This window comes from Oreochromis aureus, linkage group 3, assembly GCF_013358895.1.
Source record: "Oreochromis aureus strain Israel breed Guangdong linkage group 3, ZZ_aureus, whole genome shotgun sequence".
Taxonomy (NCBI): Eukaryota; Metazoa; Chordata; class Actinopteri; order Cichliformes; family Cichlidae; genus Oreochromis; species Oreochromis aureus.
In genome coordinates, this window is record NC_052944.1 from 2,625,842 (window position 1) to 2,644,820 (window position 18,979).

Here is an 18,979-nt window from a genome sequence, read left to right on the forward strand (position 1 = left end):
CTGTAGTGCACCTGAACTGTAAATGAACTGGTGCTTATATAGTGCCTTTCAGCTCTGAGCACTCAAACACTTTCTAGACTACAAACCACATTCACCCATTTATAAAGTCTGGGATTTAAAGACCCTAAAAACAGCACAGGAAGTGGATCCCTTTAAATGCCTAATATGCTAAAAGTGTACAATTCAGCTCAGGTTTGGTATCAAAACACTCACGCTCACCCATTAAGTAGGTGGCAATCTTGCACATGGTGGCTCCAAAGATGTAGTCCTCTAGCATGTTGGGGATGAGTGTAAAGGGCATACAGAAAATGGCCATCATCAGGTCGCTGACCGCCAGCGACAGCAGGAAGGAGTTGGTGACCGTCCACATGCGCTTGTTCAGCATCGGGACCACGATGATCAGGAGGTTGCCAAAGACAAGGAGTCCATCTCTGATAGACACAAAGAGACACAGGACATTTTCAGTTATAGGAAGGAATACTGTAAGCTTGTCTTAATAAAAGCTCAGTTTCCAGGAGGAAGTATTTTGTGCTACTTTAGTCCTGGGAGAGAAGAAATTGTACTTGTAACAGTAACAAACAAAGAATAAAAAGTGGAAAAGCAAATAAAAGCAGCATAAGATGAACACGGTGCATTAATTGAACTGGCTAGCTGACAAAAGTCTTTCACCAGGATCTATACACCCAAATTAATCCAAAAGCAGTTTTATTCATTTGCATGCAAACGCAAGTAATACTTTAATTATTCATGCAACCCTTGTATTAAATTAGATCAGAATTAATAAAAAGAAAACATCAAGATAAGAAAATTTAAAAGGAGATAATTGCATCAATACATGAAGAAAACAGCCTGGATCAGGTTCTTCCCCTGGGAAATAGGACTCTGAGCACACTGTGAGATTATTATATTATCTTAGGCCATGTTATACCCCTAATTAAAGACTGTGAAATTATTATGTAGTTTTAGTTTGCATTATTCTCCTGAAGGGGTGATAACTATTAGATTTATTAAACTGATTTGTATTAGATTAGACTGTTGATTTATTGTGAATGAATGATATTGTTTTATGATGCATTATACTGCTGAGTTAGAAGAAATACTGTGTTCAGAGAGTCATGGCCTTATTGGTCTGATTAGAAGAGAACAGAGCAGACCGGAGAGGTTTTCTGCCCCATCTCATCAGGAGGAGACAAAACAGGGAGCCAAGGTCATAACTTAGTAAGAGAGAAAGAAAGTGAATGTTTAGGTTTTTACGACTAGGTGGGGGCCACTAGAGGCTATAAGAGTTTGAGTAACCCTCCACCAGTTTGAGATTTGCTGTGACCCTCTTCATGCATGTCTCCCCATCCGGATGGTTTGTGCCCTTAAGGTGTTGAATTGTATGGAATAAAGGATTGTTGATTGAGCATTTATACACCGAGTATTGTCCTTCCTTCAGCCCAAAGATCGAAAGAACTGGGAGAATTTAACAACATAAACAACACCAAACTCTATTACAAGGCAGAATAACTTGGCTTAATCAACATCTTAAATCGTGCTAATGTCAATATTCCTCTCCTCACCCTGTGAATGAAAGCATTAGTAGTAATCTTCAAGAAAAAGATGAAGACAGACAACATCACAAGCAGCGAGCCAACCGTGTCAGGTGGCTCACTTGGGAATACAACCCAAACTGAAAAAACAAGATCAAAATGAAACAGTTCTTTTTATCAACAACACTATCCCTTCTGTTTGTGGGGGCAGGGGGAGGAACAAGATTTGAGCAACAGCCAGATGTAATTCCAGGCCACAGTCATCATAACGACTACAGTGAGATGCAAAAGCGACTAACAAGAGATACAAATGACAAAAGCAATCATAAAGAGACATAAATGACTACAAACTGATGCATGATGACTGAAAATAGACACAAAGTCACTGATTAGAAGGTAAATGACAACCGAACAATGCTGACAAAGTTACTAAAAAAAAATCAGTTGAGATTGTCATGACTACAAAAACAAAGATAATGACTACATGCTTATGAAAACAACGTCACAAAGACACAAAATGCATAGTGATTACAAAGGCTCCGATACAGATACAGGGTTAAGCACAAACATAGACTGGTTTAATTATACAAATTGATCATACAGACATGTGGTGGCATGCACTGAGGCCTTAAAAAAAGAATATAATGAAACAGTCATCTACAGTGTGTTTCAGAAGATTTCCTTCTTTCACCGCTGCCATACAGCTAAGCATCAGTGGGTGCTGGATGACCCAGCCAGAGGGTTTTTGGGATGCTCCCTTCACTAACACCGGCCTGTCACAGCGAGTCTGTTTGAGAATGAGAGTATCTGACAGGACAAGGTCGGGGCTGGCTACGTGCTGACTGAGTCCTCTGATGAAACACAGAGACATGCGAGAAGTCCGGAGGTTTACAGCAGAGCCTGTGCACAGAATGTAGCACATCACCTTTAAGGCAAGCATTGCTCATCAGGAGTAGAAGCAGGTAACAAAACAGCGTGTTTGTGGGGCTTAAAACGCATCTTTGTGCATCGGTGAGCAGTGAGACAGTCCTTACCGAATCCTGTTACAAAGGGAGTTTTTCCTTCCCACTGTCGCCATCTGATTGTGGGGGTTTCTTTCTAATATTTTAGGATCTTTGCGATTTAAAACACTTTGAAATGACTTTTGTTGTCCTGCCACACAGACGCATATTTTGAATTCCAATGTTTGCAAAACTTAAAGACCCACATAAATGACCCAGTTTTTAGAATTTGGCTCAATGCTTTTAATAATAAGGCGTGTTTGATAGTATTTAACACACTTGAAAGCCTATTGCCCAAGCTGTTGAACCGCAGCTGCTGCTGTTATGTGACTTCAGTGTGCACATTAAAATGATGTATTTTGATCTTATTACCAACCTGCCCTATGTCCTCTGCTGTTTGCCTAATAGCTGTGCTTTGGCTTGTCTCTGTGTGGGTGTATTTACAAGTATTTTATGAAACACTGTGGGATAAATTGTGTCTTATGAGTGTGTGCAGCATGACATTACTTTTCAGTGTGAGGAAAAAAAAGCTCTTTGTATCGCTGCTTTTCTCCTGCTTCTGTGACTTAACGCTAAGCTTGATTGGTTGGAGAACATCTTGCCAAAGGAGTGAAGATGAAAGTTGATTCAGGCTGCATAGTCTCATAGTACTCTCATAGTAATGTCCTCCCTATAAACAGACACATTAAATAACATTTTTAAAGCAAACTATGAAAAAAGTTTGTCTGCAATAACAAGTACAGAGTGATTAGACGGTCCAGTTTTGAACCCAGGACATTTCAGGTTAATGCTCATCACCTCTGCCACGTGAGAGATTCTGTCCCCCTTAACTGCAAGTATGAATTATTCTTTTGATGAAGAAGAGTCCTCTGCTTTTTGAAGCTGTTTCATTAGCCAAAGATTGCCCATTTCAGAGATGTGACAGCATTCTGCCATGCTCACATGGGCTACTTTCACATTCATGTTCCTCATAATAACAGCTTTTTGACTACAGGAGGGTAAGCATACCTTTAAACATTCCACCCAAACCTGATTCGCCCAGAGGTTTCTTCCTGCTCAAAAGGGACTTTTTTCCTGCTGCCAACAAGTCCTTGCTCATAGGTCTCATCTGATTGTTAAGGTTTGTCTCTAATATTTTAGGGTTTTTGCTTTACAATATAAAGCACCTTGGAGCAACTGTTGTTGTGATTTGCTGCTATATAAATAAAGCTGAGTAGAGTTAAATTCCATTCTTTTCATCATTTGAGCAATGTGTCGATGTCGGATGCTGCAGATGTTGCTATGCCCCTCCCACACAGGGTCAAAGAGAAGAAGCCTTCTTCTGGATCACAGAGGATTGTTTTAATCTTATTGCATTTTTTTACTTGATTTGACAGGTGAGGCAGGGATAGTTGTGATTGCTGTCATGACCTTTAAAGCAGGGGCGTCCAACTCCAGGCCTCAAGGGCTGGTGTCCTGCAGGTTTTAGATGTCTCCTCAATCCAACACAGCTGATTTAAATGGCTAAATTAACTCCTCAACATGTCTTGAAGTTCTCCAGAGGCCTGGTAATGAACTAGTCGTTTAATTCAGGTGTGTTGACCCTGGGAGATATCTAAAACCTGCAGGACACCGGCCCTCGAAGCCTGGAGTTGGACACCCCTGCTTTTAAGTGTTCAGTCAGATACAAAGCGAACGCATTCAGATGCCATCACATCAGGGGAACATATACTAAAGGGAAAAAATTATTTGATTTGGTAAGTTTAGCTACTGACAAAGAAATGATCAGTCTATAATTTCAATGGTAGGTTTATTTGAACAGTGAGAGACAAAACAATAGCCAAAAAATCCAGAAAAATGCATTTCAAAAAAATGAGAAATTATTAATTTGCATTTTCATGAAGGAAATAAGTATTTGACCCCTTTGCAAAACGTGCACTTGTTGACAAAACCTTTATTGGCAATCACAGAGGTCAGATGTGTCTTGTAGTTGGCCACAAGTTTTGCACACATCTCAGGGAAGATTTTGTCCCACTCCTCTTTGGAGATCCTCTCCAAGTCATTAATATTTCATGGCTGATGTTTGGCAACTGGCTTCCTCCACAGATTTTCTATGGGATTGAGGTCTGGAGGCCACTCCGAAACCTTATTATGCTTCTTCTTGAGCTTCTTCTTCAGCCTTGGCCGTGTCATGTCATGCTGGGATAACCACCCAGAATCCATTTTCAATGCCCTGGCTGAGGGAAGGAGGTTCTCACCCAAGATTTGATGGTACATGGCCCCATTCATCCTCCCTTTGATACGGTGCAGTTGTCCTGTCCCTTAGCAGAAACACAAAGCATACTGTTTGACGGTGGGGACAGGGTTCTTGGAGTCATAGGCAGCATCCTTCCTCCTCCAAAGTTGAGTTGATGCCAAATAGCTCAATGTTGGTCTCATCTGACCACAACACTTTCACCCAGTCCTCCTGTGAATCATTGAGATGTTCAGTGGCAAACTTCAAATGGGCCTGTGCTTTCTTGAGCAGGGGACCTTGCAGGCACTACAGGATTTCAGTCCTTCATGGCATAGTGTGTTACCAAATGTTTTCTTGGTGAATATGGTACCAGCTGCCTTGAGATCATTGACAAGTTCCTCCTGAATAATTCTGGCCTGGTTCCACACTCTTCTTATTATCTCATTATCATGAGATCTTGCATGGAGCTCAAGACCGATGGAGATTAGCAGTTATTTTATGGTTCTTCCACCGGCGAATAATGGCACCAACTGTTGTCACCTTCTCACCCAGCTGCTTGGCGATGGTCTTGTAGCCCATTCCAGCCTTGTGTAGGTCCACAGTCCTATCCTTGACATCCATGGAAAGCACTTTGGTCTTGGATGTGGTGCAGAGTTTAGAATCTGGATAGATACCTGCGTAAAATACACCTGTGAGCCAGAAATCTTGCTGATTGAAAGAGGATCAAATACTTATTTTCTTTATGAAAATGCCAATAAATGTCTTACCTCTTTGAAATGCATTTTTCTGGATTTTTTGTCATTGTTCTGTGTCTCCCTGTTCAAATAAACCTACCATTGAAATTATAGACTGATCATTTCGTTGTTAGTGGGCAGACTTACCAAATTAGCAGGTTTTTAAAATAAATCTGGCAGGGGGCTAAAGACATCCACTTTCAGTAACTAATAAGATGTAACTGCAACATGCGTTTGATTTTCACATTCAGAATCAGCACTACATTGTGAGGCTTTCATCATTAATTCCAAGCAGTATGCTGTCACTGGCTCAGCAGCCTCTATCGTGTTAGATTTTACCTGATCCAGCCAAATAAAAATGGAATTATGTCTTCATTGAGGACCAGCGGTATACTGGCTCAATTGATCCTTATATCTGCAGGACAATTCACTTTGCTTCCTTTGACTCCCTCAAGCGTGACAGCTGTGCACAAATCAAAAGGCATCTAAAAACATGTGAATTAAAGGACAGGGTTCACCTCTCAAATGCTCAAGCCTTGACCCACGGCTGGGTCTGTTTCTTTAACCTTTATATTGCTCTATTTGCATCCTATTGGCTGCTGCAATGCAAACTGTAATTATGTTTTCCCACAGGGTTCATTAAAGTTTCATCACATCACTTCACGTTGTCTTATCTTTACGAGAGGATTAGCACAACTTCATAGGCACAGCAAGCCATTTAAAGCGTTGCCGTTTATTGGCTGTGGATTGTGCAGTGAGAGGAGTATTTTTTTTCTCCTTTCACTTGAGTGATGGGGCCGGGTCTTATCACGATACATGAATAAATTGCCACAAAGTTCATGAATAATGGATGCTAATAATCTGCAGAGGCAATGCTGCAGCAGTTTTGAACTATCCTTTTAATCTCCACAAGTTGATTCTGTTCATCTGGACGTAGCATTTTGTGGGAGAAACGTTTCGTCACTCATCCAAGTGACTCCTTCAGTCTCAGCTGACTGCAGGTTTCCCCAAACCTTATAAACAGTACATTTGCATAATGACTGAAACCAGCCCACTGAAGGAACAATGGGCTGTGAGGTCAGTTCCTTAATCATAATTATGCAAATTCCCATGACCATTGATCAACAATCACTGACCAAAACCCACTGATCAAAGAACACTGATCAATGGCCATGAGTACCATTCACAGAGAGTTGGGGAATGGCTGCAATCACAGCATTGTAAGATGGTGACAGATGTACCCTTAGGCCCCCTCCTCGATTCAGAGATGGTTTTTCCCTTTTCACATAAATGGCCTCCTTGACTCCGCGCTCAAACCAGCGTTCCTCCCTGTCCAGGATGTGTACATCCTCATCATTGAAAGAGTGTCCACTGGCCTGTAGGTGTAAATAAACTGCAGAGTCCTGGCCTGATGAGGTGGCTCTTCTGTGTTGTGCCATCCGCTTCGCCAGAGGTTGTTTGGTTTCCCCGATGTATAAATCCTGACAATCCTCCTGCACTTAACAGCGTACACTATGTTACTCTGTTTGTGTCGGGGACCCAATCCTTGGGGTGGACCAGTTTTTGGCGCAGCGTGTTTTGGGGTTTAAAAGCCACAGAGACCCGGTGTTTAGAAAAAATGCGTCTCAACTGTTCCGATACTCCTGACCAGGGGCGATTTTAACCCATTTTTGGGGGTGCTGCACCCCCAAAAATGAATCAAAGCACCCCCAAAGATTTCTTACTTGTTTTGACAACATTTGTTGTTTGTGGGACACACTACTAAAAATATAAAAAGCATACAGTATGTAATTGAGATGGAACATTTTAACAACAAAAGTATAGATAACCCCTCCCCCCTCCCAAAATGGTTTGTTCCAGCTCGGCTCTCCCCCGCTCTGGCTCTGGTGCCCTTGTGCCAGAGCGATGGTGTCTGAGACGCAGCGGAGCGGAGGTGTGAGCGCCTGCCTTAAAACAGGACATATTAGCTACATTTAACCTTCAGTCTTTATATAGTTAGGTAGGAGTCAGGCCATGTTTCTTTTTAGCTGAAAACATGACACCAGGTAACCTGCTGTGTTGAAAACGTGTTTCCCGACGATGTTTGCTACCCTACAATCCGTCCTGCTCTGTAGTAAAATCAGCGATATTTGACCGTCCTGTTGCTCCCATTGAAATGTATACAGCCTATTTAAAATCTAAAACTTAAAATTGTCCGTAGCTACAGTTGTTACCACTGTCCTGTTTGAGATGGAATGAGAGAAACTGGTTATTTTGTCATATGTGCCGATATTAAACCCAAGGTACTTACTAGCTAACTGAATGGATTCCCATTAACCTTGTAACTCCTGTTGTGTGTGCGTGCGTGTGTGTGTGTGTGTGTGTGTACAGAGAGACAGCCAGGTTCATATTGGATATGAGCAAGTTTTTTCAAAAACAGGAGCCACATTCAGGTAAAAGTGTAAGATCAAATGATCCATCAATAAAGGATAATGTTGGATCAGTGTTTCAATATTTATATCCTTTATTAGATGTACATGTGGTTTGGTTATTTGCCTTTTGCATGAAAGTACACTGAGAGAGGACTTTTTTTTTTTATTAGTGATCTTAATAATATTTTTTTAAAATCTAATTGAATACAATCTATTTGTGTGTGATTGTCAGTCCAAAGAGGGAGAGAGGAAAGAGGGGAAAGTACAAGATCAGGAAGAACCAGGTAAGAAAACAGACAGGGAACAGTGACAGGCAAAACAGAAACTGTTAAACTGGCAAAGAAAAAAACCCGACTAATTTTACTCATACAATCTGGAAGTTGTGTTCTCCCTATATTAAAGCTGCTGTACAGAATCTGCAAAACAAACTGGGTTGTCAGCCCTGGCACTGCATTACAATATTGAGCTTCAGTCAGAGGAAGTCACAGTTGCCAAAACCTTTTTGAAGCTCAAGAGTGAGGCTGGTGCCATCCCAGATATGTTAACATTGTACAATCTTCTGGATAATCAGATCTTCCCCACACTGAAAACTGTTATTCAGGTTGCCCTAACAAACCCAGTTAGCAGCTGTAGCTGTGAAAGGTCTTTTAGTGTCTTGAGTCAGCTCCATACCTGCTGAGAAGGACCATGGGTCAAAGCAGACTCCAGCACCTGGCTGTGATGTCAGCTGAGAAAGAGATGCTTGAGAGACTTGACCACCAAAATGTGATAGACAGATTTACCAACCTCAAGCTGAGGCGACATAGGATAAAAGAAAAGAAAAAATCTGCAGAGCCGTAGTAGTATCTGCGCTAAAGATCTTTTCATACGTTGTATACATTGTACCAGAGGCCAAGGTGTCTCCATTTTTCTAATTTTTTAATAATATTTTGTACATTTCAAGGACTCTTCTATTTTTGGAGTGTATTTTTATGTATCTGTATTATATTATACATACACTTTAAAAGTGAATCTCTGTCCAAAAAATGCACTCAGTTTACTTTTTACTCACTGTGAGCATCATTCATTATTCTCCCGCAGTAATTAAGGTTAGGACATGTATTTTTTAAATTCCAATCCATTCTTCTTTGGCAGCATTTAAATAACCTTTATCAGATTTGATGGTTTTGTTACAAACTTTTCAAAAAAGTGTTTTGCTTTTCTTTCACAAATGTGGGGATTAAATTGTGTTAAAATGTACAAAACAGTGATGTCATGTTTTGTGACGAGGACCCAGGCACAGAGAGACTTGATGAATTTAAGAATCTTATGATTTAATAAAGAAATTTGCAGACTTACACAGAGATGATAAAATTATGATGACTGATAATGGAGATGAAGACAACAGACGATGAGGACAGGGAGGAACAGAGGGAACTCGGGACAACTGGAGACATTTAAGGATGCAGGGACTGACAGAGACGGGGAAGAAGTCTCATCGTGACGTGTAAAGTTTACCTTGCCTGGATGGGCAGCTCTCTGGGTGCTCAGCACCCCCAAAGCTCTGATCCTAGAGTCGCCCCTGCTCCTGACACATACGGGATCACTACAGGTTTTCGCTTGGGCAGCGGTTGTCCTTCTCTCCTGGATCGTCTGGAGCTTTCTTTAGGTGCCTTTCCAGCTTTGACAAAAGTCCAGCTGGGATAACCACATTTACTCAGGGCCACATATCCTTTTAATCACAACCTCACCGTAAGGCTGCAATTCATGTAGAAAGCTCCAGTGAGATGATGAAATGGTCCAAATTGTTAGAAATGGCTGTCATCTCTATGGAAATATGATGTTTCTCCTAATTACAAAGGGTAGAAAACCCTTTGGAAGTGAACCTGAGAAACCAGACATGAATAAGGAACTTGCAACAATCTGCAACACTCAAAAAAGCAACAGATTTTGTTATTTCAGTTGATTACTTGAATTTGATGAGTGGATTTTCACAAATCAATAAAAAATAATAATTTTCCACCAACCAAGAGGACATCTTAAATGACTTGTGTTACACACCAATCCAATTCCTCACCCAGTCACTTTGCATTAGAGCTAAACAGCAAACATCCAGTAAATGGACCCTGAGTTAAGATTTTTTTTCTTTTCCAAAGCCTATTTCATGGTCACGAATGAGCTTTTAGTAATGGTTTGCCAGATCTGCTTGATGAATGACTTACCGCATTCACTGAGCATTAAATTAGTTAATTAACGTCTACTGCTGATCAGTTACTGGGCTAATCTTTCCTGCACTAACATAAGCTCCTCTACTTACTGGGTGCAACCCATAGTTTCTGTTTAGCCACATATATGAAATACCAGCAGCCCTCATGTAAAGGTCCTCAATAAGTGGGTCTCTGTTATGTTTGCATCATTCACTAAAATAGCACAATTCACATCCTGCCATATTCACGTAGCTTTATTGAGGACACGCAAACAACACTCCATCTCTGCTTGTGATTGCAATGCCCTGAAAACCTGCATCATGGGAAGCACACCAACAACATCTGTTTGATCCACTAGAAATAAATCAATGTCGAGCGCTCAGCTACACATATAACAGAATATCTATAGGGATGACCTCCAGTAACATTCATCTCGTGTCCTGTTTTCTGACAAATACCCTCAAAATGCAAAAGAGACTCTATGACCACACCTGTAGAATTACACCATTACACAATTAGTTTATATATTTTGGTTTCATTTCTGTGTTATAAACATTTAATATCACAGTTACCTTCAATACCTATCGTAGCTAGAACAACAGAATGACGGACAGAACGTGCTTCTACCAGTTTTCTCAACTTTTCAGAGCATTTCAGTGAAACTCTTTGTGGAAGAACTACCTTATTGAACTCCAGTGCATATTCCATGGGAAAAGTCACTGACTGCACTAATTAATTAGGTTGTAGAGAAAAATAAAAGCTAGCAAGCAAACCCAAGGGTTCAAAATTAGTTTAAGTGAGCAGACACTAATAAAAACCCAATAATACTTCTTTAACGTTCCTACGAAGGATCTGATCACAGTGTATCTGGTATCTGACTGAGGACATACATGCACAGGCTGGCAGTTGACGTCGTGGTCCCTCTCTCTTCTTTCCTCACTGCCACCAACTTTTTCTTTCTGTAGCTTTTGCAGTTTTCTTTGTTAATTATGAGTTGAGTTGGGAGATACTGCCAGTCCTGTTTTCAGTTTGGGTTCAGTTAGTTTAGCTCACTAATATTAATTCAGGGAAAAGCCAGAATCCGATGGCCTTTTGTGTGGTTTGTTAATTGCCTTCTTCCTCTTTTCTTTGTTGCAGCGAGGGCTCTCATCTCATTATTTCACTGTGTTCTTTATAAGTAACTGTACTTTCATTATACAAAGTTGAACTGCAGCAGCATGGTGGCGTCTCAAATGTTGAGTTCCCTTTAAGCCAACATTATGAAATCATAAGGGTGCGGTCTTTGCTCACTGTAACATTAGAGAAACTGAAGGGGATTCTTGGCCCTGTTGTTTTGCATTTGGTTCCTTTATATTCATGTGGTGCAAAGAAAATTTGCTCCACCCATCCGATTTGATCATTTTGGCAGGAAGTCAGATACAACCAAATCAATCCATGTAACCTTAACCTCGAATGATGAGCCTTTCTGCATTCTTTGCTGTCATTTCCCATTTATAGTGTTCCTACACTAAAGACTGCATGAAAAACAAACTGACTGAATTCATGTAAGAAAAGGCTGTTTTGAAATTGATCCATGTTGCTCTTATAGGCCTTCCAGCCACAAGGCCCTGTTGGTTATCACATATAAACTTCCTTTTCCTTATCACCAAAAATGGCCGTGTTTTGGCGTCATTTGGCTGTTAACTAGTAAACACTCCACACTGAATAAACTACTACAAGCACACTGGGCATTTATGCTTTGGAGTGCTTCCTTCTAATGCCTGGTTTATTGTGTCCACACAGCCAGTAGGTCAGCATCTTACATCACTGACTTCCTGTCTCTTTAATCTGCCACCTTGAAATTGCAAAGGTTGCTTCAAAGAGTTGACAGCCTGTCTCGTATCCACAAAGATTCACTAAAGAGATACGGATCAGGACAGGGTGCTTGTCACACTCCACGCTTGTCTTTACCGACAGAAGAAAATCACTGAATCCCCAGGACTGATTTCACCCAACGACAAGTATGTAATTCTCTTTTCGACTTGTCTGAAATGATAAAAATGGATCCCTGCATTTTGGTGCACATTATCTGGTGGATGGGTTTTAGCTTTACACAAGCCTGACTGATTTCATATTTAACCTCTGCACTGCACATTAACACACTGCGATGGATGCTTAGCTTTAAAAAAGTGGTAGCAGATGAATCCTTTGACAGTAATTTAGCTCAATGTGCAGACATCAGTCGCCGTGTTGCATTTTACCACTGTAATGAGGTGAGTTACTGTAACTGTCAGCACAATTCAACTCAATTAGTCTTTCCACTATGGCTCCCCATGAGAGAGGAATATTGATCCTACATTACTTAGATTGGAAGGAGCTTGTTTGTACTGCAAGAACAAATTCAGCATGTATTCAATTACCCACAAGGCTCTCTGTCTCTGATATTTTCATTTGCTTCTGATGCCACTGATTCCTTTTTTCATCACTAACATGTTTTATTGCCATTAATTGAATGTTTTGCTTAGAATCATGCAAGCAAACCAACCCACTGATGAAATATTCATTACAGCGGAATATGTAAAGTGTGAGAAAAACTTGATGGAAACAGCACATCCACAGTAGCAGTATGTGTGTATTTAAAGAAAAGCCGCAAACAGGCAGACAGATGTTGAGTACTACAGAGTAGCCAATGATTTGTGTGGTGCTATAGGAATATGTGTTTCTTTGTGCTGTGGGTGAATCTAAAGCCCTGTCCACAGAACCGCTCATCAGGCATCACCAGCACATGGCTGGTCGCTAGGCAACATTCCAGGATCCTGCTGGCTAGTCAACAGTCTAATGTATTTACCAACCCACCATATGTCAATGAATGGTATGTTTCATTCTCTTCAGTGACTTGTACGCATTTCAATTCATTGCATCAAACTTTATATAAGTTTTAAGGCACAGTAAATCATTTTTGAGGCTATTTTGAGGCAACAAAAAACTGTTGTACTCAAATATACATTTTTTACTGTTTAACTACAAATTGATGTATTCTCATAATCTTTTTTTATGTATGTGGCTAGAGACCGACCACATATGTAGTATGTCTTATAAGTTACTTTTAGTTTAAATTTAAAGATTACAAATAGCTTTTTAAAACTATATATGACTATTTACATTGTACAAGTTACTTATAAACTTGGACTTATTCCATTACAAATACATATGAGCAGGCTGTTCATGGAAGCCACCATGTTGCCGCGTTGGACCGTGGCCAAGCTGGGCATTGCCTTATGCCTAATCACATTTGATGTATGTGGTTAGAGTCGGCCACATATGTAGTACACCTTAGGAGATTATTTTAATTCAAAGATTTGAATTTCACAAGTAGCTCTTTCAAGCTAAATATGACCATTTAACATTCCTGCCTTGTCTTTTCCTTCCTTTTGCAATTGCTTATTGTCAGCAGATTAGACATGCAACCCTCCCATTGTTAAGTGTTAGGCTGAGTGCCCTGAAAATCACACGTTTCTTCTGATAACATTCTTACATTGTATGAGAATTTAAGTGTCTGAGTAAAAAAATATTATATCTGCTTCAAAGAAAGTGTTACTAATGCCAGCTAACAACGCTCAACAGCAGCTAACAGAGCTATAACCCAACAGCTGTGACCCCAGTATCATTGTCATCAGTCAGACGTGAGCACACTGACTCATATCGGACTCCTTTCACAAAAATGAACAGCTTTCTCTATAGTAAATAGATGTGGCACTCGGGATACTGAAGCTGCAGTCATATTGACAGCTGAGGTAGACAGCAGACTTACAGCCTGAACTCACTACAGATGAACAGTGACCAGAGATGTTTGTCCTTCAGTAGCCACCATAGCTGGGATTGTGAACTTGAATTGGGAGGGGTACAAAACCAGAATTAAATTAAATGCAATTTGTAATCTGCTGACATCTAATAGTGAGATTACCTAACGTTTAACTCAGGGCCTGCTCAGGATCATCCCTAATAGATATGTTGCCTGTCATCACTAAAAGTGACTGAAATTTACTGCCATTCCAAGGTTTGTGTTTGCTACAGGACTGCTAGTCTCTTTCTGTTTGAAGACCCATTAAGAAAACTTGCTGATCACTATGGAGTAAAATTCCTGTCAATGAAGTGTTAGCCAGTAGGGCTAAAAGTAGGGGAATTCCCTGTTTGACCCCCAATTTACTGAAACTAATTCAGTGGTGTTCTCATTCGCTTCTGTGTTCTCTAATTGGAGCCAGCAACTCATAGCTATTACAAGAGCCTCCCCTTTAGGGATTTCTGTGTTGAATTAAACATTCGGTGTTTGCCACTGGAATTCTATAAATCACGCTGTAAACTGAGCCAGCAGCGAGGCACCAGGAGACACGATGCAGCCCAACTACTAATCGGAAGCTAAAGTTCACCAAGTAAGAATCAATCAAATATTAAAGCTCATATTTTAGATTCAATAAACTTCTGTTTTCATGTCCCACAGTTGTAAACGGTCTTTCTTTTGTCTCTGGTGAGTCACATGACAAAGGATTAGCTGAGAATGACATTAACCACCCATTATATGCACTGAGCCTAACCCATATTGGGTAACGTCATATGACTGTGGCTCGCTGTCGTGAGTTAATAAAGCCAAAGTGCAGACAGAGAACATTACAGATCAATACGGCTATTCGAAGGCTTTGAAACCGTGCTCCTGTTTGATGTGATCTTCATTAGTGCGCTCATACTCTCCTGGTGTCACTATACACCCTGTAGATCTGTGATATACAGATGAGGACAAAATTATTAGCCCCACTTAAAAATGTCATATTTTTTAAGCAGTTCCCAAATTCTTTTAAATAGAGCAGGGTTTTTTTTCCCAAACATCCTAGATTTATTTTGGATCCTTACATTATTATATTTTGTGCAAAAAAACAAAATTGTTTCACAAAAACCAAAAAACTCATTATTAGCCCCCTTGATGCTAACGGCGTATCCTTTACTGGAGTCTGCAGACACTTGTTGTTGTTTTCAACAAGTCTCACACATCTCCTGAATAATCCTAGTCCAGTCTTCTAGGGCGAGTCTCAGACTCCTCCAGACTTGATGGTCTTCCTGCATGAACCTTAGTTTCCAGTTCATCCCAAAGATTTTCACTCGGATTAAAGCCAGAGCATTTTGCAGGCCAGTCAATAACATTCACTTTGGTCTTTTGGAGGTAGTTCTCCAGAAGCAATGTATGTTTTGGGTCGTTGTCATGTTGGAAGACAAAGCGATGACTCAGAATCACTTATCCTTCTTTTCTCATGATTCCTTCCACCTTGACAAGGTTCCTAGTTCCAGAAACACTGAAGCATCCTCACAGCATAGTGCTCACACCGCTGTGTTTCACTGCAGGGACGGTTCTTCACGTTGCATGCCTCTCCCTTCTTTCTCCAAACATAAGCAGCATTTCTATGGCCAAAGAGCTCTAGTTTCATCTTATGTGACCAAAGCACACACTTTCAGTATACTTAATTTTACTCCAGGTTGTTCTTAGCGGTTTGAAGGTGTCTTTTCTTTCTTTATACTATGTGTAAATGAGAAGAAAAACCTCTGTTTTAACTTGATTTTACAAGTTTGAGCGTTACAAAGTTAATGCACATCATTGCACAGCGGTGGTTTTTGTTATGGCTCAATAAAAGAGGGCAAATGATTTTTGCTTTTTCTAAAATAATGCTGTTCTTGTGTGCAAAAAGAACATTTTAATGGAAGCTAGAATGTTTAAAAATGCTCTATTAAAAATCCCTCACTCTGCAGAAAAAAGCACTTGAGAAATGTTTGAAAGAAGCTTTAATTCATAAGGGGCCTGATAACTTCTGTATGTGCTGTTTTCATGGAGTAACCTGATGAGAGGGCAAAAGCAGGAACTGTTTACTAAGAGACAAGGATTTTATCAAGATGCAGCTTCTCATTATCAGGATGCTTCAAATCTTTGTACTCACAGTGCATGCATGCCATTTGTCTCACCTCAACAGGTTGCTTCAAAATGTTCCAGTTATTAGCTCTGATTACTGCGATCGCATTATGACAGACAACACCACTATGTAAACACCCCAAGGGAACAAGATTCTAATTTCTTCTACAAGATCCAACATCGTAGAAATGGGTACAATGTTAGAAACTCCCAGCTCTTTTACTGTTTATACTGTGCACAGCTTACTCTGCAGCAGCACGTCTCTTGCTCTCCAGTTTTTCCACTTTTGCTCAGTGCCCAAGGCGACTTGTTGGATTCTAAAAATAAGTGTTCATTTAATGCTCATGAGATCCACTTCAAGATAACTGAGCTCAGCAGAGTGCCACTTTGAATCATCTGGAGAGCGTCTAAGCATAGCCAAGGTGCAGCTACAGATATTCCACATAAGCAGCACCGTGTCTGAACTGAACTGCTGTCAGGAGTCCAGAAGGATTATTTTGAAATGATGCATGTCAGATGTTGTTTTAGTTCTGTGCAGTCGGTGTTTTACAGCTGCTCTATCTGTTAAGCAACTCTTCAGACAAGCGGTAAAAACATGTCAGTCATCTGCACAATGTAAATTTAAAAGAAAACCATACAAAGAAATCCAAATCAGAAAAATGTGTAAGTGAATGAAAGCAATGTATTCTTCCCACTGACCCCAGTGTGGACATCCTGAATTTCTGAGAGTCCGAGATTTAAACGCAGTGGGAGTTACCCCCCAAGGGGGGACAAAGGATCCTCTATCTAATCACATGAGCCGAGGTGTGAAAATGGGACTCTCCACCATTTGACCCTTAGAACGGAAGAAGCTGCTGGGATGAGAGGTGAAACGTCTTCAAGCAACTTCAACAAGTCCAGACGCTTTTCTTTCCAAGCTCCTTAGACTGTATAAACTAATGTGACTTTATTTGAAATGTTTTCCCATTTTTGAGTTGATGAAACTGATTGTTGCTAAATAACTGAAGCTACTTTTCATATTATATTATACTGCAGCAGAGGCAGGGGGGTGGGAAAAACATTAAAAAGAGCCTCTCACCCTCATTTTCCAAATCAGCCTGTGTGCTCAACTGGTGTCCTGATAGACTTATTGTGAGAGCATTATCTTCTCTGGTGTTGGGCTTCATCTCCCGCCCACTTTGAGACTTATAAGCGAGAAGAACAAACACTCACAATTAGAGCTGCTTTTCACTCTTTTAAAAATACAGACCTGACACAGTGTGGGGGGAAATGATCTGTATGTAAAACATCATTTGGTGTTCTACATATCTGAGTAAGGAGAGGAAATTACATGAGGTCTATTGATTGCATTTTTGTCACCAAGGAATTAGTCATTAGTCTGTAACTTGGAGGGAATCAACACTCTTAACAAGAAATGAAAGCAGTTTTTTTTAATCACTCACATTTAGTTTGTATGAAAAGATGAATATTGAGGAAGAACAAGGTTGGCAATTTAAGCCAAATCGGACTAATAACAATAATAATAATAATAATAATAATAATAATAACATTAAACACAATAGGGTGTAAGACCTTATCTGTTCATACCGGGTCTGGGGCCAGGTGTTGGTGCCATCTGTAGCAGTTTAACACCTCAGCCTGGATGATCCAGATGTAGAAAACTGTGTGCTCTGACCTCTGACCTCTGGCTCTGGCGGGTCTGCTGAAGACGGAGCGCTTCGTGTTGCTCACCTTGTAGTCGCTAACTTTCACGCTGAGGTTCCCCCACTCCGCCACAGTCCCGTTCCCCGGCCGCAGAGCCATCCTCTCTTCGCTTCTGGTTTCACACCTGTGCGGAGTGACTGAGCCGATCAGCCCGCCACCTTTTCCTCCATAACAGACGGAGAAGGGGCGTTTAGGAAACTTGGAGGCGGCCCAGAGTTCTGTTTGCTTTGCTTTTCCTTCTTCTTCTCTTTTTAAAATCTCAAGCACGGTGGAATACATGGAGACCAGGCGGAGTGTGACAGGGTTAACTGATGGGGAGCCGTGAGGGAAGCCCCGGGAAGCGCGCAGTACAGCGGACTGAAGCCCGACTGTGGAGGAATGAGGCTGCGCTGCTAAGGCAACTGAGGAGCTCTCACACTCTCTTCCTCTCTCTCTCTCTCTGTTCACATCACCGTCACTGCAACAGTTTAGAGGAATCTCTACACAAACTGGCTGCTGCTCATCCGTAGGTGGACTGACTTCAAGCTCGATCAACTCCAGAGTTTTCTTTTCTAAGTGACACCGCAGCAGTGGTGGAGACACTGTTTATATGGGGGTGTCCGGTATTATGTGAGCCTTGCTAAGCTTCCATGTTTAGTTAGAGCAGCCTCTAGTTGATTAATTGTGGTAGCACCTGGACATGTCGAGCATGTAATATATGTCACAAACTGGCTCAAAGTAGTTGACAAGTAGGGAGTTTGTGACCAAGGGTTAAACGATAAAACTAATTGAGATTCAGTAATTTCCTGTATTATTTTGTGTTGTATAAAAAAATGAAAACTGGTGCTTTATTGATAATATGGTTGCAGGGATAACTGGGACAGTTTCTCAGACTAACCAGTAGAGGGGAGTACAGCTTCACATTTGGGAGTTTCACGCTACAGTGAACGCCATCTTGAACCTACTGTATGCCTCGTCACACCTCAGCCTGGGCATCATTGAATTTAATGAAGCCATTATTCTCAAAACAGGCAAAATATCTGAGATAAAGTTCAATGATGTCATGTTATTGGCAGGCTTTTACCCCCGAAAAAAGAAACAGCCCACTGAAAAAAGAAACAATCAAGAAGTTAAATGAACTCTCTCAGCTCTCTGTGTTTGGGTCATACAGACAGTTTAAAGAGGGAAAAATCCAATGGAAGAGTACACAGTCTCACTGGTAATTCAACACCAGTCCAAGAGTCACTTTGAGAAAGCACTGGGAGAATCACATTGCATTATGCATGTA

The 18,979-nt window shown here is 40.8% G+C and overlaps 1 protein-coding gene across 1 annotated transcript; it reads right to left on the reverse strand.

Moving 5' to 3' along the window:
• Positions 1-215: 215 nt before the first annotated feature.
• Positions 216-18,687, reverse strand: LOC120438872. The gene is made up of 3 exons (XM_039609367.1): positions 18,657-18,687; positions 17,596-18,263; positions 216-431 (listed from the first exon to the last, which is right to left on the reverse strand). The coding sequence occupies exons 1-3, from the start codon at positions 18,685-18,687 to the stop codon at positions 216-218; spliced, it is 915 nt and encodes a 304-aa protein (XP_039465301.1).
• Between the last annotated feature and the right edge of the window lie 292 nt (positions 18,688-18,979).

Excerpts from the sequence above, each read along its gene's own strand:
- LOC120438872 (XM_039609367.1), bottom strand. The coding sequence starts at position 18,687 with ATGCCCAGGCTGAGGTGTGACGAGGCATACA. Across the intron at positions 18,264-18,656 it reads GAGGTGTGACGAGGCATACA|AAAAGAAAACTCTGGAGTTG; the intron begins GTAGGTTCAAGA and ends GGTGTCACTTAG. Across the intron at positions 432-17,595 it reads AACACCTGGCCCCAGACCCG|AGATGGACTCCTTGTCTTTG; the intron begins GTATGAACAGAT and ends TGTGTCTATCAG.